This window comes from Gopherus flavomarginatus, chromosome 11 (assembly GCF_025201925.1).
Source record: "Gopherus flavomarginatus isolate rGopFla2 chromosome 11, rGopFla2.mat.asm, whole genome shotgun sequence".
NCBI lineage: Eukaryota > Metazoa > Chordata > Testudines > Testudinidae > Gopherus > Gopherus flavomarginatus.
In genome coordinates this window covers 3,228,766-3,253,652 of record NC_066627.1, presented here as the reverse complement: position 1 = coordinate 3,253,652, position 24,887 = coordinate 3,228,766, and the positions used below count along the sequence as shown (strand labels likewise).

At 47.1% G+C, this 24,887-nt stretch overlaps 2 gene segments (V, D, J or C); one reads left to right on the top strand and one right to left on the bottom strand.

Annotated features, from left to right (window-relative positions):
* LOC127031857 (immunoglobulin delta heavy chain-like) overlaps positions 1-24,887 on the bottom strand; it is a 413,673-nt gene that overhangs the window by 204,294 nt on the left and 184,492 nt on the right.
* Positions 1,283-15,195, top strand: LOC127031864 (immunoglobulin heavy constant gamma 4-like). The segment is given in 5 exon segments: positions 1,283-1,439; positions 1,749-2,069; positions 3,276-3,590; positions 13,703-13,872; positions 14,189-15,195. Coding segments are annotated over 5 exon segments (960 nt in total).

Genomic DNA, 24,887 nt, shown 5'->3' with positions numbered 1-24,887 from the left:
TTAGGCACCTGGGAAATCTGAGACCCGCAGCGGGGCTGAAATGGCACCTAAGCCGCATGCTGGCCCCTCTGCACAGGGGAAATCTTTGGCTCACTGGCCTTTCAGCCCTCACCCTCACCAAATCCAACCCAACCGCCTCTCACTGGGGGAGCAGAACAAAGCCATTCGCTGCATCCAAAGTCCAAAGCCTCAAAGCAAAACCAGTGCAACTCAGAGCCAGGGTCCCGGCCACCAGAGCCCCCCAGCGTTCAGCCGGCGCATGGGGAGCACCCCCCTTTCCCACTAGGCCACCTTCCCTGCATGGTTCCTAGGCCTCCTGCCTGTCCACATCTAGAGATTCCTCCTCAGGCGCTTTCCTCAGCACTGAGCCAGAAGCTTCCCTGATATAGACAGCAGCAAGCAGCCCCATGGGACTACAATTCCCAGGAACCACTGGCCTTAAAGGGGCTATACCCCCTTCCGAGCTAGCACTGGTACACCTTTGTCATGGAGCTGGGTGTGGTTCCTTGCACTCTGGCTGTTCTGAGGCATCTTTTGAAATGGATACAAGCCCAGAGCCACAACTCTAGGCATTCTGGGTCCGAACTTCAACGGGTGTAAATCAACTGATCTCCTCTGAAGTCAGTGGCACTGAGCTGACTTATGTCAGCTGAGATTTGACCCTTGTCCATAGTCAGACACAGTCAGTCCTCTCCCAGGTTTTCTTCTGATGCCATGGTCATGCTGTACAGCGCCACGGTCCCCTTAAATAGGGGACATTAATTGAGGGAAACATGTTCAAATAAACAAACACAGCTCAAGTTCCAGCTTTGTCCCAGCTGTTTATCAGGGAGAACACACTCATGCAGCACGTGCAGGAAGAATGCCTGGAGGCTTTTAATATTTGCCTAGATGATTTAAGAGCCCTGTTTCCCATTTGTTTTAATCCCTTACTGGCTGTGAAAAATCTCAGTCCTGGAGGCTGATTAAAGTACTCAGTGTAAACGTACCACAACAAGGCTGGTGTTACTCGTGCTGGGAGGACTGTAGAGTGTATCCCTCTCTCTGGAAGGGAGCTGGGGATCTACAGAGAGTAACACTGGACTGTGTTTTCCCCTCTCTCTGCTCTCAGGGTGTGGTTTGACAAAGCCACCCGAGGTTCACCTCCTGGTGCCCACCTGCGAGGAGAGCTCCACAGAGAGCCAGCTGGAGCTGGTTTGCCTCCTCCTGAGCTTCAAACCCGACCAAGCCAACGTGAAATGGCTGGTGAATGGAAAGGAGAGCAGCCCCCCCCCACCCAGCCTTTTCCTTTGCAATGGGCACAGATGGCTTCTACATGGGGCAGAGCCGCATGAACGTCACCAAGCAGAGCTGGGAGAAGGGGGACGTCTACACCTGCCAAGTGACCCACCCAGCAGTGGGAGCAGAGCTCTCCATGCACAACACCAGCAAGTGCTTGGGTGAGGGGCTGGGCCCGTGCATGGCGGGGAGGTGCGGTGGAGAGTTACTGAGAAACCAGCCCTGCCTAAGGGTAGGTGGGACTTCACCTAGACCCCAATGTGATGGGAGACATAGGAGTGCCATAGAGAAACTGGTGCTATAGGTGGATGGGAAGAGAAAGAGATACCAGGGCTGGCTGGATGGGAGGGACACTAGGAGTGTTCTGCTGGAGATGGAGGGATAGATTAGATTAAATTAGATTTCAATCATCTTTTTCTGCCTTTCCACATTATTTGAACTGGTCAATGACATCTCTTTGCATTTCTCAGCCTGCCTCAGAAGCTCACTTGACCCAATCATCTACTTAACCAAACCCTCCTATGAAGATGTCATCAAAAATTCTGGTCATGTTACCTGTCTAGTTCTGGGCTATGACTTAGCAGCCAGCAGAATCGCATGGAAAGTGGATGGGCAAGTCAGCTTTGCGGTGAAGACAGAACCCCCAGAGAAGAACAGCAACGGGACCACCAGCCTGGTCAGTTCTCACCCTGTGTCGCTGGCACAATGGGGACAAGGCACCCAATTTACCTGCGAAGTGACCACACCTTGTTCTGGAGAACTAACGCAGGACATAACCATGAGCAATACAGGTGAGGAGCCTTGGCATCTCAAAGGGAAAGGCAAACTCCAGTCACTGTGAATTGGAATTAGAGGGTGAAACTCACCCCACACACGTCCTAAGCAGCCTTTATGTCCCAGTTAATCCCCAAATAGGACTTTAGCGGAGCCTAGGCCCTCAGCACAGGACTGTATTTCAGCCGTAATTAATATTTCCCCTGTGAATCTCTCATTCAGGGGATCACCATTAATATCCAGTGAGAGGTTTTCCCAGTACTCACTGTCTTCTTATCACTGAATTCCAGCTCCTCCAAGAATTTCTTTCCCTCATCTCCCTGGGAAACAGGGATGTGGCCTGTTAGGGACTCAGTGTCCTATTTGTGACTCTGATCTGATGTGCATATGTACTTCTTACCTCTGGAAATCACGCTGGTGTTTGTCGACCGCCATCTGCCCTTTCAGGGATGTTTCTGGTGAGAATCTCTCAGAGTGTCCAGTGAAGTTAAATGCCCAAATCCCATTGAAATACCCAAGGTCTCAAATCCCTTAGCCAGCCTTTGAAAATCTCAATTGTGTTGAATTTTGCTGTGAGTGTTTGAAGGAGGGAAGACGCTCCATCGGAGTGAGAAATTGGGTTGGTGACCCAATGTTATGATGATGCATGGTGGAGACTTGGGGTGAAGAAGCGATAGTGTGTTCAAGGTTTGGGGTGAGGGTTCAGGATTGGGATGCAGAAATAGCTCAAAGCCCTGTGTCTATTTCCATTACTGAAAAACCAAGCTGAGGATAAAGATTGGGAGGATGATGAAGATGATGTCAATAACAATGAAGAAGGAAATTAAGATGTTGAAGGAAAAAAAGAGAAAGAACATTATAATGCTGGAGAAGATGAAGATAAAGAGGAAGGAAGTGATTATGAAGACAATGGTGGTAAAGAAGATGAATATGATGACGGTGATGCAGACCAAGAAGAGATGATGTTAAGTTGTTTCCATTTAAGGATGAGGGGAAAGCTCAGGACTTCATTTGAATGTTTGGGTGAAGGTCCAGGCTCTTTGAGCTTCAAGGGAGATGATGCTCAGTGGTTGGGTTTTTATTTTGCCTGGTCTAGCTTCACACGTACCCTGAACAACCCTCCCTGGCCCCTTCACACAGCAATAGCTGCTGGAGCTAAGTCCTTAACTTAGACATCCAAAGCAAGTCTTATTCTTCTCTTACCCCTCTTCCTTTTCATTTAGGCATCAGGAAGAAGGAGCCCTCAGTCACCATCTCCCGAGCCTACCACGAAGACATCTCCGGGAATAGAGTCTCCTTGACTCTCATCTGTGAAGCTAGTGGCTTTTACCCAGAAGAGATCAGCATCTCATGGTTGAAGAACAACTCCCCAGAACTCAAGTCGAGTTACAATAATGGCCCTGTGTCAGGAAGTGGCACTTTCTCTGCCTACAGCATCCTGAAGGTTGACAAAAGTGTAGGAGCAGTAAATTACACCTGCGTGGTGCATCACCCAGCCATGGAAGAGCCCAAGAAGGTTGTGGAAAAGGTGTCCCTCGGTAAGTGGATTCTCAGGGGCAGGTGTTAATTTGGGGATGTCCACACACTTTCTTTCCCCAACCAATGGCATGAACAGCTGCATGACTCCATGTGAGCCCTGGTGAGGAAGGTGGCAATGAAGGATTTCTATCTCCATTATGGTGCCATATTTGGTGAAACCAAGAACTGCATGATTTATTGCAACCCGAGCTGGGTAGGGAATGTCCCCTCCACTCCAGTGCAGGAAATTTCCTTTTCCTCCAAGGCATTATCCAGTCTGAAATTCCCCAAGCAATGGGAATCCCAACTCACCCCGTGAGTAGTTGATTCCACAGCCTCACGGACCCCATCACCAGTAAAGGAAGTGCAGGAAAACTGTCCTAATTGCAAGAGGGAATTTCAGGGCAGGAGCAGAATGTAATCTCATTGGGCTGTGATTTGCCCAAGACATTGGGATGGACACTCTTGCTCTTGGGGAAAGTTCACAGAGGTCTTTCATGGCTGGGAGGTGGTTCACAGAAAAATTTCTTTCCTTCTTAACCATGGATCCCCCTAGGAGTTGTTTGCTTCACAGTTAGACATGGATTCTCATGGTGGAAGATTCACAATTTTGTCCTTATGGTCCCTTCTTATTCCTCCAATTTGTTGTTGGCATATTGGAAATGCCATCATGGATCTGCAGCCATGACAGACACCCAATTAAAATCTGTGCTCAAGGGAAATGTGAGCTGGAGTGGGGCAGATTCTGTATCAGATTCAGAAGCTGATGAGTGCATTCAAGCACAGGAAAGAAACCCCTCAGCTCCATTGCCCCACTGTGGGGCTTGGGCATCCATGTGAAGGTGGAATCTCAACTCCTGCAGCATCTAATTTACAATGCTAATCTCAACAACGTTCGATAGAGCAGACATCAGCCTCTAGACTGCACTTCAAAGGCAGCAACTCCAAATGCCCCACACAACTGAATGGAGACGCTTCCATTCAACTCAGTAGGTCCACACACCCGTGCACATTTTGGATTTGTTGGTGACTGTGCCACTCCAGGAACCTGCGTGAGTTTCTCTCTTGCCCACTTTCCTTGATGCTCCTGCATGTTGCCTCATGAAGACAACCCCTTCTTTTCTGTCGCAAACCCTCCTGAGGGACTGCTGTCACTCCATGCAGGTAAGTCAGCCCTTTCCTACTTTGTCTATATATATCTACTTGATTTTCCCTTTTGAGCAGCCTGGCTGCTATCAGATTATGCTCTGGTTTCTTTGCAGCCTCGACCAATCTACAAAGACCCACGGTTGAACTCCTGCAGTCCATAGACCTGGAGAAGAAAATTGTGACATTGAAGTGTATTACGTATGACCACAGGCCCAAAGGAGTGACAATCAAGTGGCAAGGAAAACCACACCTTGCAAGTGAATGAAGGATGGAGGATGGTCCATACAGAGCTAGCCACCACTTTGAAACAACTATGGACAAATGGGAAGAGGCAAGTTACACTCGTGAGGAGTAGCATACAGAGCCAGAGCAAAAGGTGACCAAGAAGACCATCAGCAAAGGTGAACTATAGAATGATCTACTGTAGCAGCAATATTTATTTTCCTGGCAATGTGATAAAGGCCTAAATGTACCAACTGGCTTATTCAGAGCATCAGGGAGAGATGATACAGGAACGGACAGACCAATCATGGATGGGATGTTGGGGTGTTGCGCTACATATCCACATAGTCTTACACATATGGCAGCGAGGCTTGGATACCAAACTAAACACGCTAATGGGTTCATTCCAGCATGGCAATTCTTATCTTTTCTGGAGTAGAAGGGGATGGGAGTCATTGGATGAATGGATGAGATGGATGGATGGATGGAGAGAAAGAGAGAGATGAGCTGTGTGGGGGTAGATAGCTAGAGAGATGGACAGACAGACAGATCAATGATTCTGGAGGGTTTCTGTCAGCACCCCCTTGTGACTCTGTTTCTCCCTGAAGCCTGGATGCTCCCCAGTGCCCCCACAGTGACACTTCACATCCTGCCCCCCTGCCCAAGCCCAGGAGCAAGTGACACTGTCACCTTGCTCTGTTCCACCAGCGGCTCCTACCCCGGGGGCCTGCAGCTGACCTGGCAGGCAGGTGGGAAGGAGAGAGAGGGCACCCAGCTCAGACTCCTCCAGGGGAAAGATGGAAGATTCAGCTCCTTCAGCGACCTGACGATGTCCCAGGCAGAGTGGGACGAGCCGGGGGAGTACAGCTGCCATGTGACCCACCCTTGGACCGGTAGCCCCCAGCTCAGTACTATCAGCAAGTGTGCAGGTGAGTCAGCTCCCCTAATGCTCCCTTGGCCCCTTGCCTTCCCCCTACCTCCTCCCCCTCCACTCCCTGACCCCATTTCCCCTTCTTGCTCCCCCACTCCCTCATCTCTGCAGCCCCCTCTGCTCTCCACCCTGATCCCCCCATCCCTTCCCACTTTGCACCCCTTACCCCATCTGGATCAGGCCTGGTCTACCTTTCCCTGCTCCACAAACCCCTCACTTCTCCCCCTGGCATCCCTGTCCCCCTGATGCTGCCCTGCTTCTGCTCTGCACCCCTCACCCTACCCCAAGCAGCTTCCTCAACCTCTATCCCATCCCATCCCTCCCTGCAGCCTCTCCCCACTGCCACACCATCTGAAAGACATATCTACCTTTCTTCTCCACTCCAGCCTGTCAGGGGAGCATCCCTCTGCCCAACCTGTAGCTCCTCAAGCCATCCCTGCAAGCCTTGCTCCCTCGAGGCAAAGCCCTCCTGACTTACCTGGCAGTGGGCTATGAGCTGGGCCAAGCAAAACTCACCAGGGAGCTGGACAGTGCCATCTGGACTGCCAGTGCACCGTGGGAGAAGCCAAAAAACACAGCAACCATACCCAGAGTCTCCTGAGCCACCTAGCCATCCCCAGGGAAACCTGGGCCTCTGGGAGCAGCATTCTCTGTAGAGTGACTCATCCCTGCTCGCTGTTCCAGGGCATGGAGAAGACCATCCAGAAGCTCAGGGGTGAGAGAAGGAGAAGAGACTCAAACAATAATCAGTGACTTTGCCCAATGCTTTATAGGGGGTAGGGACAGGGACACCTCCCACTCCTTACTGAAATACAGCCACCTTCAGGAAGGGGTCTGGTACCATAAGGCCCAGAGAGAGAGAGATGCAGTCATGGATGGGTGGATGGATGGATGGATGGATGTTTATGGAGATAAACAGAGAAGAGGAAGAACAGATACGTAGATGACAACCAATAGGAAAGGACAGCGAGAGAGAGTCCAACACCCCAAATCCTGTAGCACAGCACTCTCTAGTACAGAGCTGGCAAATAAGCCATCTAATGTCCCCTACTTGGATCTGGATCAGAGATGGGACCCCCAAGAGGGGAAAGACCCCATGTCTCATTCCCTACCCCTGAGCCAGCCAATTCCCTGCCCTGGGGCTGATCAGAGCCACCTAGAGGGGAGATGTCCATATCCAATTCCCCAACTCCATTGACTTCAGGGTTTCAAGGCACTCTTGATAAATTCACATTGCGCTTCCCCTCCATACAGGTGCCAGCATAGCCAAGGCTCCTTCTGTATCCCTCCTTCTCCCATCGCCGGTGCGACCCAGCCCCAACGCTGAGGTGTGGCTTACCTGAGAGGTCTCTGGTTTCTTCCCATCTGAATTGCTCATCGAATGGAAAAGGGACAACCACAGCATCGAGCCCTCTGGATACATTACTCTGCCCTCAGTGGCTGAAGAGAGGAATTCCCAAAGCTACCTGAAAAACCCAGGGTCTCAGTGGGAAAGTGGGGTTGTATATACCTGCATGATAGGGCATGATTTCTTGCCGTCTATGCACTGCACCAGCAGGACTGTTAGGTGAGTCTAGATGCCAGAAAGAATTCCCTAGCAGTGGAAGAGTTGGTGTGCTCTGCAAGTCTGTGGAACCATTTTCCCTAAGGGAAGGGAGAACCCATTTCTCAGGCTTTCTAAAACTAGGATTGGGTGCCCCCTCTGGGGAAATCAACTAGAAGGAACAATTCAATAATGACTTTTATCTCAGTCTGATGATACTGTGGAGGGATATGAGGGTGCAGTATTGTGATCTAGTGATTTCTCGTCATGATATGGTGATGTCTAGCGTCACACCCCTGCATTGTGGTGTTGCTATGTGATGTAGCTGTGTTGCGACATGGTGGCTTTATGGCACAGAGTAATTGCACACCAGCATGGCATGCTTTATGCTGCATGGAAACGTGACACACTATCAGGACACACTTTGTCATGACGTGTTGTTATTATGTCACAGTTAGATCTTACTTTGTCACTTCATGATATTTTGTCATGACATTGCTATTTTTTCATTATGTAGTGATACATAGACATGAGTTGTGATGTCTTTTCATCATGGGATGGTGTCTCACCACGACTTGGTGGTAATTTCTGGTGATTTATTGTATACTGCACTATAGTGATATGTTGATTTTTCTTTGTTGTATGATGTCTTCTCAAGAGATGCTGATATTTTGGCCTGCTAGGATTATACTTTTGTTAATGTTTTGCTGTAACCTGACAGTGTTCTGTCATGACCGTGGTTATTCATGATGCCATGACCTGTTGTCTTGATGCTGTGTTGTGAAATGTTGACATCTGGCTGTGACAAAATAAAGAAGAGCCAGGATGCACTGATGCTGCATCTCAACATGATGCAGTTGTATCATGGAACAGTGTTTGTACTGCATCGCAGCATGGCATGAATGCACCTTGATTCAGCATTTGCACTGCCCCTTGATACAATATGATGGAAAAATTGTGTCACGGTTTACTTATGTGTGTTGGCACAGCAACTCAACACCATGCAGTTGCTTCATGACATAGTGTTTGCATCACACCTTGGCCTAGTTGCATAGCAGCATCTGCATTGTAGCATGACCTGAGACAGTTCTCTTGCCACCACCCATGGTTTGCATTGCATCATAGCATGATACCATTGTGTCACGACTCAGCATTTGCGTTACAACATGACATGATGCAATTGGGTGTGACTATGGAGCATTTGTATTGCAACCTAAGTATCACCACATTATTATGATAATCACCCAAAGCCATAGGGCGGCATGGTCTGCACTTTCAGCGTTTGCATCTGAAGAGCTTGGTGGTTAGATATTTCCACTGAAGCTAAATCCTTCACCATCCTGGCCTTTTCCTTCTACACAACACCCACATTTCTAGGTGTAACTAGAGCTTACCTTCTCTTCAGCTTTCTAGCTTCCCCAACACCTTCAGCATCCTCCCCCCCATCCTTCTGCATGAATTAAATTGCAACAAAAAGCCACTCCTTTGTTTCAGATTTCCTGGAGCCATCTCCCCCAACAGTCACAGTCTTCCACACACCAGACATAGGTGGGCATGAGAATCTGACCTGCTTTGCCACTGGCTTCTACCCAAAGCACCTAGACATGCAATGGACTGTCAACAATCAGCAGCTCAGCTGCAGCTTTCCCTCCTCTCCGACGGCCCTGGGCGATGGGAGGTTCCAGCAGAGCTGTCAGCTGGTGTTCAGAGCGGCTGAGAGGAGCACGCTGAAGCCCTACACCTGCACTGTGACCCATAGCTCCACTAAGATGATCCTGAAGACGGTGCTGCACTCTACTGGTAAGCACTGAGCAGGACTTAGCTCCACAGGCTGAGACAGTCCATGCTCCCTAGGGGATTGAGGTGACATTTATGGAAGTTGTGTGTCCAAAATCTCTTCTTCCTTTTTGGGTGTCTTTTCTCTGGCCACAGCTTCCTGTCATTATCCCCTTCTCAACAATGCCCAGACTCATGTTCATGAAGGCTGCCCCTTTTTGCAACTTTCATCTCATTTCTTCCTTTAGGTCTAGGAATATTCCCCTAATTTCTCCATATGCATGTCATCGGCAAAGATTGTTTGTCAGTTCTCAGTCATGAATTGTCCAGCATCAGTAGTCATCTTGCAATTATCATCCGTCAGTACTCTTATGTCAGGTCTCACTTACCAAAAGTCGATTCTCAATTATCAATCATTGAATTGATGAAAATCAATTCTCAGTCATCATTTATCAATTCTTAGTTATGAATTGCCAAGTATTAAAAGTCCATTCTCAGTTATCATCTATCAGTTCTTAGCTATTAGTTGTTGGATATCAAAGTCAATTCTCAATGATCAGCCTTCACTTCTCAGTTTCAGAGAAGACCACAAGAATGATTAAAGAATTAGTGATGTTTATTCTATTTATCTTGACAAGAGAAGGTTAATGGGTAGGGCTCTACCAAATTCAGTCCATCTTTGTAAATTTCACGTCATAGAATTTTTAAAATCTTAAATTTTGAGGTTTCAAATATTTAAACCTTAAATTTCATGCTGTTGTAACAAAGGATGAATATGTATTTAAAAACAGCAAAAAATAACCACGTAAAGCCCTTAAGTGAGCATTTCTCAAACCTGGGGTCCCAACCCAAGAGGCGTTCACAGGATTGCTTCTGCCCTTCCTTCAGAGCTGGGTAGCCAGAAAGCAGCTGTCCAGACGCCCAGCTCTGAAGGCAAGGCCAAAGTAAGAGTGGCAATACCTCAACCCCCTTACAATAGCTTTGCAGTCCCTTTTGGGTCAGGATCCCTAGTTTGAGAAGCACTATGTACTTTTCTATACTTTTACCCTATAGTATAGTATAGGTAAAAGTACACAAAAGACCAGATTTCACGGGGAGACCAGATTTCATGGTCTGAGATGTATTTTTCACGGCCATGAATTTTGTAGGGCCCTATTAATGGGTGACTTAATCACAATTCATAAATAGCTACAGATGGAAAAAATTGATAATAAAGGGCTCTAAATTTAGTAGACAAAGGTAGAGCAAAATCAAAATGGCTGGAAGTTGAAGCTAGACAAATTCAGACTGGAAATAAGGTGCACATTGTGAGTAATTAAGCATCGGAAAAAGTTACCCATAGGATATGGATTCTCCATGATTGGCAATTTTTAGATCAAAACAGGATGTTTTTCGAAATGATCTACTCTAGTTCATGCAGAGAGTAGCTCAGGGAAGTTCTCTGGCCAGTGTTATGCCAGAGGTCAGACTAGATGATCACAGTGGTCCCTTCTGGCCTTATATCTATGAATCTATGAATGTGTGACACACAAGCCCAGCAGAAGCTGAGCAGCTCAGAAAGACATGCCCTAGGCTCTAAACTTTAAGGACCCATAATCCGAAAATCCCCCAGTGACTGGGCAGGTAGCGTTATGTGTGACCACGTCCTCGATGGTTGACTCCACAGGCTGCCGGGAACCAGCATTGCCATCTGCCTACATCCAGCCCCCATCTTTGAAAGAGCTTTTCATGAACAAATCAGCTTCTGTGATGTGCAAGACCTTCCTGGCCAATGCCAGTATCAACTGGACAATGGACGGTGAGCTGGCGGACCTGGGAGCCGTGAGGATGGAGCAACTCAACGGCAGCACCTGGCTGCAAAGTTGGCTGCAGGTCAACCTGAGTGAATGGAACTCCACCGAGACCGTCAGATGCCAGATCAAGAGTGACCTGGCGGAGAATGTGCTGGGCATCAGCCCAAAGAATGGTGAGGACTTAGGGGAAAGGTCCTCTGTCCTGACCATCCCAGAAGGACCCTGGATTAACTGGAGCTATCCAAAGTCACACAGGAGACTAGCCCATGGGAACGTTCACTTAGCTGGGATGGACTGTAGGGTTAGGGTTAAAGTTAGGACACTAGCTAGGAATAGATTTTAAGGTTAGGGCTAATTTTAGAGGGCAAGATGGGGATGGACTGTCAGGGAGAGCCCTGCGCCTGCTGGGGAATGGACTGTAGGTTTAGGGTTGGTGATAAGGAACTAGATAGGGATAGATTGTAGGCTTAAACATTGTAATTCCTAAGTTCCTTTGTGCATCCAGGCCTCAGATACTGCAGTGATGGGTGCCAATATTAGATAGATAGATAGATAGATAGATAGATAGATAGATAGATAGATAGATAGATAGATAGATAGATAGATAGATAGATAGATAGATATGGGTGAACAGGAGAAAGAAGGAGTGCTATCATCCAATAATGGATGCTAAATTAGCCTTGAATTGATCCCCTTATCTGGTAAGCACTTTCTTAGTGCCTTGGAATCAAAACCACCTTGAATGACTTTGTTGACCCATGATACTTTATATTCAATTATGCCGTTCTTGTGCTCTCTCTCCCCACCACACTCCTCCAATGCTGCAGGTTCCTTGAAGGCTCCAACCATCTACCTTCTGTCCCCATCCTCAGAGGAAATCTGCAGCAACCAAAACCTCACTCTTCACTGCGTCGTCAAAGACTTCTACCCTGGTGAGGTCTCCGTCTGGTGGCAGGAGAAGACAGCCCAGACGGAGGTCGACATCCTGGCCGATGACGAGAACCACAACTGTGACCATAACAGCCAGCAGTGCTCAGTGATCAGCAAGCTTGAGGTGTCCAGGAGCAGATGGATTCTGGGGACTTCCTACAGCTGTCTAGTCGCCCACCTCTCCTCTGAAGGGATTATAGCAAGAAGTGTCAATGTTCATACTGGTAAAACACACCTTAGCTGCTTCATTCGTGCCCCAAAATCCACTCTGCACCTCAACCTAAAGATTCCTCTGTTGGCTGCCCCTCACGCCTTCCAATCTGGCCTCTGCTTGTTCCCTATGTGTGTTTCCTTTGACTCAGTCCAGATGAAGACATCATTCACCTGCCTTCTTTGTGTACATTCCACAAGCCTATTAAAGCAATAACCCAACTACACCTATGGGGAATTTTGCTCTTATCTGTGGTCTCCTACCTCTTCTCCTGCAAGTATCTGGAGGACATGATGCAAAAGGATGGAGAGGAATTTATTATTATTATTATTATTATTATTATTATTATTATTATTATTATTGAAATGTCTAGAGGTGCCTGTCACAAACTGAGGCCATGTTGTGTCAGTTCACTATACACACCTATCATCAATAGCCTAGTCAGGGGTAAACCCAGGTAAACTGAGTTTACTCCCTTCTCACTTGGGGAATATGGAGTTTAGGTTAGGTTAGTTTACTCATTTCGGTGTTTACCACTACACCACTGCCTACTCTCAGGACCAGATTTTCAAAGGTATTTCAGTGCCTAACTCCCACTGATTTCAAAGACCTTTGAGGACCCAGGTCTAGGTGAGTAGGCAGCTAACTCCACCTGAAATGAATCTATTTCTTTAAGCACCTAATTATATTTAAGACCCTAGCCCTTATTGTTAAGCAGATTTTCAAAGATGTCTTGGATATATGGATACCCAATTACCATTCATTATGAGGATTGGACATCCAAGGACATTAGAAAAGTTTGAAAATCCCACACTAATGGGATAACTAAAGGAAGAAGGATTTGCTTGTGGTAAAGTCATTGGGCTGGGACTCCTGGGTTCTTTTCCTCTCTCTGCCACAGCGTTGCCTTTGGGACATTGGGCAAGTTATTTATGGACTGGGTTTCAGAAGTTTGCAGCTCCATTCAAAGCCATTAGAAGCTGCAGGGGCTTCGGCATGTCGGCATTCTCCATGTGTCTAGAATTCCTACATCAAGGAATAGTTGTGAGGCACTCACACACAAGAGTGATGCAGGAGGTCAGGTTAGATTATCATAATGGGTCCTTCTGGTCATAGAATCTACGGGAATAGATAGATAGATATACTCAGTTAGACTCTAGATAGGCAGCAGTTATTATATCAGAGCAGGCAACTGGTCCATCTAACCTGGCATCCCATCATTCACCCATGAAGTCTTGTATACTGCCTTGATGGGAGACTTATAAGTAGAGGACAGTAAAGTTGGGGGAGGGTGGAATAATGAACAGAGGTTGGGAACATTCGCTAGAACCAATTGGGGAAATCTCTGAAGCTGTGGAATCATCTTCCCAGGGGGATACACCCTATTCCCTAGAGGTATCTGGGGTCTGCAGAGTCACCTCTACATGGGGAAGGGGAGAGACCCTCATCTTGTGCTACTCTTAACACAGAAGCCCTAATGGAAGCATTAGCATTGGAGAGGTGGCACTGAATGAGTCCCTCCCTATCAGTCATATCCCCATCCCCCAATGACCCTGGCACCTCCTGTCTTTTGGCAGAGTCCTGGCACTGCTCCGTCCTGGGCATCAACCCCTGCAGCATCCGAGACGACAGCATGGATGACTACAGTGAGTTGGACGATGCCCAATGTGTGTGGACCACAGTCTCCACCTTCATCGCCCTCTTCCTCATCACGCTCTTCTACAGCGGATTCGTCACCTTCATCAAGGTGAAAAGGGGGCTTGGGCATGAACCAGGAGAGGATGGGTGAACCTGGGCTGGCTGAGAAAGAGCTACCAATCCATCTACCCGCCTACAATGTCTGTCTCTCTGTCTATGCCTATCCACCCCCTCTATCTATCTATCTATCTATCTATCTATCTATCTATCCCCAGACATCCTCTCTCTATCTATCTATCTATCCCCATATACCCCCTCTATCTATCTATCAATCCCAGACATCTCCTCTCTCTCTCTATCTATCATATACCCCCTCTATCTATTTATCTATCTATTTATATCTCCCTCTCTCTCTGTTTTCACAGGTGAAATAGGCACCACTCTCTCCACACAGTGAAGAAGAAGGGATGGGGTCCAATCTGCCCCTCTGTTTGCAGTTCTTTTGCCCACTTCCATTTCCCTGCCTATCCATAGCGGCTGGCCTGACCTACAGGGTAGATCATCTGGCCATGGTGATCTCCCATTACTTCCAGAGACACATGAAGAAAGAACATCAAAGAAAGGCCTTCACTGTTCCCGCCCATTTTATGAAGGCCAAGAACTATGCATACTCCATGCTAAGGGAGAGAAAGTGGGTAAAGACGTCTCCCAAAAAGATTCTTTTGATAGTTCTCTGTTCTTTCTCTCAGCCTTACCATATCAGCTCCCTAACCCCTCAAAAAATTACCTGAGCTCCCCTCTGTGCTGCTAAATCTTATTCTGTACTACCCCTCCTGAGAGTCTTAGGGGGTCACGGTTGGGGACCCAATACACCCCCCCATCTTTCACAGGGCTTCTAAGGTGGGAAACAAACCCCACTCCATTCAAGGTTGCCAAGGACCCTGGAACCTCCTAGGGTAATACACACATACCCCCGGTCCTAGGACAGAGATGGAGCCAGTTGCAACAATCTGCATCCAGAAAAAGCCAGCTCACAGCCACTCCATGCTATCCAACCTCGCAAGAATTCATCCTCTTTCTGTTTCTCCACTCAACCCCCTGAGAGCCGAACCTAATGCTGCAGATCCCCCACTGCACCCCACTGGAACCCAGCCTAAGGCCATTTCCCCCAGGAGGTCCCCACTCTACCCAACAAGATCCTAATCCAATGGTATTGACCCCTCAAGTTCCCCACGTAACCCCACAAGAACCCAACTCCATGCTGTTTCTTCTAACAAAGCCCCAACCCTAAAAGACTCCAAACTAATGCTCTTCCTCAATAAATTCTCCCACTCAATGCTGGAAGAATCCAATCCAAATGCATTCCCTACCCATCCCTAGGAGGTTCACGGCTACTCCCCCAACAAAATCACAATCCAACCTGACAAGAACCTAACCCATACATCTTCCAATCCACACGTAGCCAAACTCCACTCTTCCAGTCTGAGGCCAACTCCAAACCCAGATCTCTCATGACTAAATTCTAAGCTGTTTCCCCCATGCCAGTTACTCTCACAATCTTTAATGCCCCACATCCCATGCTACTGTAATTGCCATATATTCTGAGGTCTTGGGGCTTTTTGTACAAATGACATGTTATAACATTGTATTGATTTACATGCACCTGCATTATTTTCTGTTGCATTGCAATAGCCTGCATTGTTTTGCTTTGCATTGGCTTTCCTGAATTTGCATTGCATTGCCTAGGACTGCATAGTGCTGCATTGTAGCATGGCATCATGCCTTATTGCATATACTGCATTGCTTGTACATGGTGTTCTTTCATGCTACCCTGTTGCATTGCCTGGTGGTGCACCAATTTATACTGTGTTGTGCTGTCAAGTGCTATAGAAACATAGAAATGTAGGCTTGGAAGGGACCTCGAGAAGTCATCAAGTCCAGCCCCCTGGGCTGAGGCAGGACCAAGTACATCTAGACTGTCGCTGAGAGGTGTTTGTCCAACCTGTTTTTCAAAACCTTCAATGACGGGGATACCACTACATCCCTTGGAAGCCTATTCCAGAATACAATGACCCTGGTAGCTAGAAAGATTTTTCCTAACATCTAACCTAAATCTCAATTGCTGAAGATGTATTTGTCTTACATTTATTATTATTAATCATGTTTATTATGGTTTTCTGTAGGACCAACCAAGGATGGGGTCCCATTGTGCCAGGGGCTGCACAAACACAGAGTAGCAGCCGTTCCCTGCCTGAAACAGTTTATAGTCTCAACAGACAAACGCAAGGTGAGGGAAGGGGTAGAACGCGCCAGCACAGTGAACGGTACGATGGTGGCAAATGACACGTTAGTGCTGCAATTTTTTTAAGGTGGGTTTAATTAGGAGGGGATCAGCTAAATGACAGACAAGTGCAGGGAGGTTGAAAGGACGGAGGTGAGGGGGACAGTGCAGGGGAGAAGAGAGGCAGGTGTGAGGTGGAGTCAAGGTAAGGAGTAGGTGGGGGAGGAAAGGAGAAGGTTGGCGCAAACAGCCAATCAGCACAAAAAGGAGAAAGTCCGGTTTGAATTCCAGAAAGTTCTGTGACCATGTGAAGGTCCCTGCTTTGTATTGCATTTGTTCACATTGCAGCGAGCCTTTGCATGGAAAGAATGTCACTGACGCCAAACGCTGAAAATTAAAAGGTTTGTACACTAATGCGAGGAGCCTAGGTAACAAGATGGAGGAACTGGAATTACTCGTGCAGGAAGTGAAGCCGGATATATAGGGATTACCAAACTGGTGGAATAGTACTCATGACTGGAGCACGGGTATTGAAGGCTATGTGCTGTTCAGAAAGACAGGAAGAAAGGCAAAGGTGGTGGAGTAGCCTTGTACATCAATGATGAAATTAATGTAGCGAAATAAGATGCGATGGAATGGATAAGACAGAGTCCGTCTGGGCAAAATCACGCTGGGTAAAAAAGCAACTAGAGCTTCCCTGAGATAGTGCTTGGGGTGTTCTACAGACCGCCGGGATCGGATTGGGATTGGATAGAGACCTCTTTAATGTCTTTAACGAAGTAAACACAAAGGGGAAATGTGTGATTAGGGGGACTTCAACTTCCGGATATAGACTGGAGGACGAGTACTTGCACGAATAATAGGGGTCAGATTTTTCTGGATGTGATAGCGGATGGATTTCTTCATCAAGTAGTTGAAGCACCTACAAGAGGGGATGCCATTTTAGACTTGGTGTTGGTGAGCAGTGAGGACCTCGTAGAAGAAATGGTGGTAGGGGACAACCTTGGTTCGAGTGATCATGAGCTGATTCAGTTCAAATAGATGGAAGGATAAACAAATGTAGATCTGCGATTAGGGTTTTTGACTTCTCCAGGGCTAATTTTAAAGAGTTAAGGAAATTAGTTAGGAAAGGGACTGGATGGAGGAATTAGTGGATTTAAATGTGGAGGAGGCCTGGAATTTCTTTAAGTCACAGCTGCGGAGACTGTCGGAAGCCTGCATCCCGAGAAAGGGGAAAAGAACCATGGGCAGGAGTTGTAGGCCAAACTGGATGAGCAAGCAACTCGGAGAGGGGATTAGACAAAAGCAGAAAGCTTACAGGGAGTGGAAGAAGGCAGGATCAGTAAAGAAAACTACCTTGCTGAGGTCAGAACATGTAGGGATAAAGTGAGGAAGGCTAAAAGCCGCATTGAACTGGAACTTGCAAAGGGAATCAAAACCAATAGTAAAGGTTCTACAGCCACATAATAAGAAGAAAACAAAGAAAGAAGAAGTGGGGCCGCTATACACTGAGGATGGAATGGAGGTTAAGGATAACCTAGGCATGGCCCAACATCTAAACAAGTACTTTGCTTGGTTTTTAATAAGACTAGTGAGGAACCTTGCGATGATGGAGGATGATAAACGGGAATGTGGATATGGAAGTGGATATTACTGCAACTGAGGTAGAGGCCGTACTTGAACAGCTCGATGGGACGAAGTCGGAGGGCCCGGACAATCTCCACCCGAGGTATTAAAGGAACTGGCGCGTGAATTGCGAGCCCGTTAGCGACAATTTTTAAGAATCGATAAACTCGGGGGTTGTGCCGTATGACTGGAGGATTGCTAATGTAGTTCCTATTTTTAGGAAAGGAATAAGAGTGATCCGGGTAATTATAGGCCTGTTAGCTTGACGTCTGTAGTATGTAAGGTCTTCGAAAAAAATTTTAAGGGAGAAAGAGTTAAGGACATAGAGGTCAATGGGAATTGTGACAAATTGCAACACGGATTTACTAAAGGTAGATCATGCCAAACCATCTGATCTCCTTCTTTGAGAGGTGACGGATTACTTAGATAAAGGAAATGTGGTAGATATAATTTACCTAGATTTCAGTAAGGCGTTCGACACGGTTCCGCAACGGAACTGTTAGTTAAATTGGAAAAGCTGGGAGTGAATATGAAAGTTGTAAGGTGGATAAGGAACTGGTTAAAGGGGAGACTCCAGAGGTCGTATTGAAAGGTGAACTGTCGGACTGGAAGGAGGTCACCAGTGGAGTCCCTCAAGGATCGGTTTGGGACCGATCTTATTTAACCTTTTTATTACTGACCTTGGCACAAAGAGCGGGAATGTGCTAATAAAGTTTGCGGATGACACGAAGCTGGGGGGATTGCTAACACGGAGAAGGACAGGGATACTATTCAGGAAGATCTGAACCACCTTGTAAACTGGAGTAATAGAAATAGGATGAATACAATAGTGAAAAGTGCAAGGTCATGCATTTAGGAATTAATAATAAGAATTTTGGATATACGTTGGGGCGCATCAGTTGGAAGCGACGGAGGAAGAGAAGGACCTTGGGGTACTGGTTGATAGCAGGATGACTATGAGTCGCCAATGTGATACGGCTGTTAAAAAAGCAAATGCGATTTGGGATGCATCAGGCGGGGTATTTCCTGCAAGGATAAGGATGTGTTAGTACCGTTGTATACGGCGTTGGTGAGACCCCATCTGGAATACTGTGTGCAGTTCTGGTGTCCCATGTTCAAGAAGGATGAATTCAAACTGGAACAGGTTCAGAGACGGGCTACGAGGATGATCCGAGGAATGGAAAAACTGCCTTATGAAAGGAGACTCAAAGAGCTTGGCTTGTTTAGCCTGGCCAAAAAGAGGCTGAGGGGGGATATGCTCGCCCTATATAAATATATCAAGGGGGTTAACGTTAGGGAGGGAGAGGAATTATTTAAGTTTAGTACTAATGTAGCCACGAGGACGAATGGGTATAAACTGGATATTAGGAAGTTTAGACTTGAAATTAGACGAAGGTTTCTGACCATTAGGGGAGTGAAGTTCTGGAATAGCCTTCCGAGGGAAGTAGTAGGGGCAAAAGACTTTCCTGGCTTTAAGACAAAGCTTGATAAGTATATGGAGGGGATGTTATGATAGGATCGTTAATTTGGGCAATTGATCTTGAATTACCACCAGACAGGTCTGCTCAATGGTCTGCGGGGAGATGTTGCATGCGATGGGTACTGAGTTGCTGCGGAGAATTCCTTCTTGGGTGCTAGCTGGTGACTCTTGCCCACATGCTCTGGGTTTAGCTGATCGCCATATTTGGGGTCGGGAAGGAATTTTCTCCAGGGCGGATTGGCAGGTGCCCTGGAGGTTTTCGCCTTCCCCTGCAGCGTGGGGCACGGGTCGCTTGCTGGTGGGTCTCTGCAGCTTGAGGTCTTCAAACCATTTTGAGGATTTCAATAACTCGGTCCTGGGATAGGGGTTGTTATAAAATTGGATGGGTGGGGTTCTGTGGCCTGCCTTGTGCAGGAGGTCAGACTAGATGATCAGATTGGTCCCTTCTGACCTATGAGTCTATGAGTCTATGAGTCTATTGTGTTGCACTGACTTGCCTTGTGAGTGGAGCTGTGTGAATACTGATTTGGGGTTCACTGGCCAGTCTGACTTTAAAAAAAAATCATTTGGGTGGACCTGAACAACATTTTCAGAATTTCTGGCAAATCAAAATTAAAAACTATCATTTCAGGTGAAACAAAATAATTTGTTCAGCTTGAAATAAAACACTTTGTTCCAATTTCAGGGGGTATTTTTAAAATGTTTTTAACATTTTAAAAATAAAATTGAAGGAAATTCTGAAACTCAAAGTCATCTCAATCCAAACAATTGAAACATTTCATTTCAAAAATATCAAAATGAAAATTTCAACATTTGGGGGGATTTTTTAAGGTTGTTGTTTTGATTTAAACAATTTGCTAGAAATGATATGAATTTGCTGTTCAGTCAGCCCAAATCTACATTTTTCAATGAAAGAAGTTTCACCTGAAAAAAAATTCGCCCAGCACTCGTGATAACGAACCATTGCCCAGCATTGCATTGTGGTTAGCCATTTCATGGGTCATAGCGCAGTGCGCTGCATGTTTAGGATAAGAACTGTATGATGGAGCTGTTCCCGACAGCACAGGATTGAACTTGATGACCTGAGAAGTCTCTCTAGGCCTATGTTCCTATGCCTTGTATTGTTTTACCAGGCGGTGCTGCTGCCATAAGTTCACTGTTTCACTCTGTCAAAGGACCTTGTATCACATTATATCACACTAGATTCCATTGGATCACACTGCATCTTGATTTTAGTCCAGTCTATCACATGGTATTGCATTAATCCGCACAGTAACATGTTCTGAGCCAACTCACCACCAACTGTTTTGAGTTGTGCTGTCTAGCTGGAACATCCATCATGCTTTGGCGTCTAAATAAAACTTTGTTTTCCATAAAATCCAATTTCTTTCTGTTTTGCTGGCAATTTTTCTTCAGGCTACTGTCTCTGAGAGTTGGTGACATCAACGAAGGTTCTGATTTTTATCAAAAGTGATGAAAAAATGTCACCTAGTTGAGAGGAGGTTGGTCATCTGGTTAAGATCTAGGTTCAGTTCTGTGGCCTGCATGTATGAAGATCTAGAAGATCTAAGTTTAGTTCTGCAGACTCTATGTATGACTTTTAGACAAGTCACTGATCCTTTCTGGGCAAAATTTCTAAAGCACCTAAGTCCCATTTTCAAAGGAACATAGCTATTTAGAACTTAAATCCCACTGATTTTGGCTTCACAGAGCGTTAACTGATTAACCTGCTCAGGCACTTTTGAAAATACACACCTAGAACAGGGGTCGCCGCTGTGTAGGGAAAGCCCCTGGTGGGCCAGGCCAGTGTGTTTACCTGCCCCATCCGCAGTCCGGCCGATCACAGCTCCCACTGGCCACGGATCGCTGCTCTGGGCCAATGGGGGCTGCTGGAAGCAGTGGCCAGTAAGTCCCTCGGCCTTAGTTAGAAAGTTTTTCCTACTCTCTACACTGGGATGAATTCAGGTTGGAACAGATGCATAGAAGGGCTGCGAGGATGATTAGGGAATGGAAGACCGGTTTTATAAGAGGAGACTGGAAGAGCTGGGCTTGTTTAGCCTAGCAAAACCCAGACTGAATGGGGGTTTGACTGCTCTGTGTATGTATATCAGGTAAGCGAACACCCTGGAGGGAAGCTCTTGAAGTCAAAACACAAGAACAAATGGTAAATTTCCCATGAGTAAGTTGAGGAAATTAGAAGCTTGGGAACCATCTAAAAATGGAGGTTTTGGAACCACCTCCCACCAGAAGTAGTGGGGGGGAAACACCATAACTAGTTTTGAGATGGAGCTTGATACATTTATGAATGGGATATATGATGGGATTGCCTGTCATTTCAGGTGACTAAACTTGATGACCATAGAAGTCTCTTCCAATCCCACTCGGCACCTATCTGCGTCTTTAGGCAACGAATGCTTTTCCAAATCTGGGCCTTAGGCATTTTTGAAAATGTTACCATCAGTCTCTTCTGAAAATCATCAGCTAATCTTTAAAACACTAAGGCCAATTTTAAAAAATTTCAGAGCCATGAATGTAAGTCAAGAGCCCAACTCTCATTTTCCCTCTAAAGCCAAATGGATTGACTTTTGGGAGTAAGAGACAGTAGGATCTGGGTTTACGCAGAACTTCTGAAAATCCAGCACTTCTTTAAAGGCTTTAATATGCATTAAGATGTCCATCTTTGAGGCTCTAAGTGGAAAAAGTTGACCCTGCTCCTTAAATTTATATGACACCCCCTGTCTTTATTTCCTTTGCATTTCTCTTGACCTGGTCTTAGGTTTGTCTACTGGGAAACTCAGAAACTAATGTTTGTAAAGCCCCCATCTAGTCCAGTCGTCCAGCTCAAGGTTGTTGTTTAGTGTATCACCCAGAACTAACCTCAGTAGACTCAAAGAATCTCCCTCAAGACCTCTCTGCTCCATCTCCACCCAGGGCAGGACTGACCCAAGGCTTTCTCCACTGAGTCTAGTTTAAAATAAAAACTGGGGTTTCCAACAGGTCACTGTGAGTTAGGCACAAAACTTATATGTCAGTCAAAAGGATTTGGGCACATCACTCTTTTAAACCCCTTTAAAAATCCCACCCCAAGTGCTCAGCTAGGAAGTCATTAGCCAAGGTGATATCATAGAGTGGAGTATAGTTTGTCCATTTCTGAAAATGGGCTAGCTTGGGAGTGGGGTCTGGTGGGTTAGAGCAGAGGGCCCGGGAGTCAGGACTCCTGAGTTCTATCCCACCTCAAGGAGGGAGTAGCATCTAGTGGCTTAGAGTGGGGATACTGGGTGTCAGGACTCCTGGGTTCTGTTCCTGTCTTTACAGTGAGTAGTGTTCTTATAGGTTAAATCCCACAAAACCATCCTCAAGTGCAGCAACCAATTTTTAAATCCATTTTATTTTGGATCAAACACTCAATTCCCATGTAAGTTGCACATTAAAAACAGAGCAAATGAGAGACTCTTCTCCCTTGACAGAGTCCAGGTTGACCAGCCCTCAGAACACTACAGACCTGCAAACACACACACACACTCCCACACACTAGGAAATCCGGTCCTTGCCATGGGACGGGAGTGGAGGGTTGAGGGGAATGGGGTTGAGTTCAGGCTCCAGTGTGGCTGTCCTTGGGGACATCCGGGGAAGGACTCTGCCCTCCCTGCTCTGGGCTCTGCAGAGCTCAGACCCTTCAGTGGCCGTTGTGGCACCCTCTGAGTTGCTGTGGAACATGGTCCCTCCAGGAGTCTGCAGAAAGGGCAGGAGCCTGGGAGGGCTGACAATGGAGGGAGGGAATGAAGAGGATGAAGCAATGCTGTCCCCCTCCTAGGAGCCTGGAGCCAGGCACTCCCTGCACCTGTGGGACACAGAGAGCAGATGGGTTCAGCCGGTGCCATTGGACTTGGCGTTGGGCTCACGGGCAGCATCCTATGCTGGAAGAGCAAGGCCAGAGGGGTCCTTTGTGGGACCATCTAGCCTGTCCTGCTGTGTAGCCCGGGCCATGGACCTGGCCCAGTCATGCCTGCGTGTCCTGCCAGGGTCTCTGCGTTGAGCTGGAGCTCAACTTCCAGACAGAGACACCGGCCTTGTCAAACAGCCTCAGGGAACTGACCACTGCCCAGCGGGTGCCGCACACCAACTCCCTGGGGAGACACGGCTGTCTAAGCCGATTCTGCTTCTGGTTCCAGGCCCGGCACCATGTCCCCGCCACAGAACCGGCTTCACAGGCTCCTATGGCCCTTTGTGCATCTGGGCCCCACTACAGATCCTTAGTGATCATGGCTGAGTGGTTGGTGATTGACGCTCAATGTCCTTGAACATTTGTTCTGGCTTCCTAATTAGTGATCATTCCTTTTTGGTCATTGATCATTCATTGCTGATTATTGATAAGTGATTATGATCAGTTAATAATTACTAGCAGCTTATTAATGGTTGATGCTTGATCCTTGAGCCGTCTCCAGCCCGCTCCTGCCTTGTTCCCATCTGGCTCCAGCCCTGCCTGCCTTGTTCCCATCTGGCTCCAGCCCTGCTCCTGCCTTGTTCCCATCTGGTTCCAGCCCTGCTCCTGTCCTGGACCCAGGCTTTCCCCTCCAGGTAACCTGGTCCTAAACCTGGGCTCTAATTCCTAACTTTGGTTTGAGCCTCTGACAACGATAAAATCACACAGATGTAGGACAGGGAGAGACCTCGAGAGGTCGCCTAGTCCCATCTCCTGCCGTGGGGCAGGACTGAGTAATAACTCGTCCATCCCTGACAGGTATTTCTCTAACCTGTTCCTAAAAACCTCCAACAATGCAGGCTCCACAACCTCCCTGGGCAATTTGTTCCACTATTTATCCAGCCTGATAGTTAGGAAGTTTTTTCCAGTGTTCAAACTAAACTGCCCTGGCTGCAGTCTAAGCCCATTGCTTCTTGTCCTGTTCTCACAGGATAACGAGTGCAATTTTCACCCTCCTTTTTGTCACAACCTTTTATGTATTTCAGAAATGTTACCATGTCATTCCCCCACCCGGCCACCCCAGTCTTCTCTGTCCACACTAAACAACCCCAGTTCTTTCAATCCCCTCACAGCTCATGTTATCTAGTCCTTAAATGATTTTTGTTGCTCTCCTATGGCCTGTCTCCAACTTTTCCACATCTTTCCTGAAATGCGGTGCCCACCACTGGACACAAGACTCCAGCTGAAGCCATATCAGCGCGGAGCAGAGCAGAAGAATTACTGCATGTGTCTTGCTCACAACACTCCTGCTAATACAGCCCAGAATTTGGTTTTTCCCCAACAACATTACATTATTGACTCATATTTAGCTTGTGATGCAGTCTGGCCCCAGATCCCTTTCCGCAGTCAGTTCCCGTTCTGCATGTGGGATACTGGCTCTTCATTCCCAAGTGGTTACCTTGCATTTGTCCTCGCTGAATTTCATCACTGACTGTGGGTGACTGGGTAGTTCCCAAGGACGGCTGATGGCTGGTGGCTGCATGCCGATGGGCTGGGATAGATTACTGAGCACTGGTTATTGCTAGAAGCAGTAAAGTGTGACCATGAAGGTAGCGGTTGCTGTTACCTTAAGCAGCGTGACACTGGCGCTGTACAACAGGCTGAGCAGGAAGAGAGCAATGAAGGCAACAGGTGTCCAGAGACCGTCAGATTCCTCCTCTCCTCCTTCAGCATCGATGCCTTGGTCCTCCACTGGGCAGTGAGGAGCTGGGGGTGAGATAAAGGGGCTGGTTAGAGAGGCCTCTTCGTTAAGCC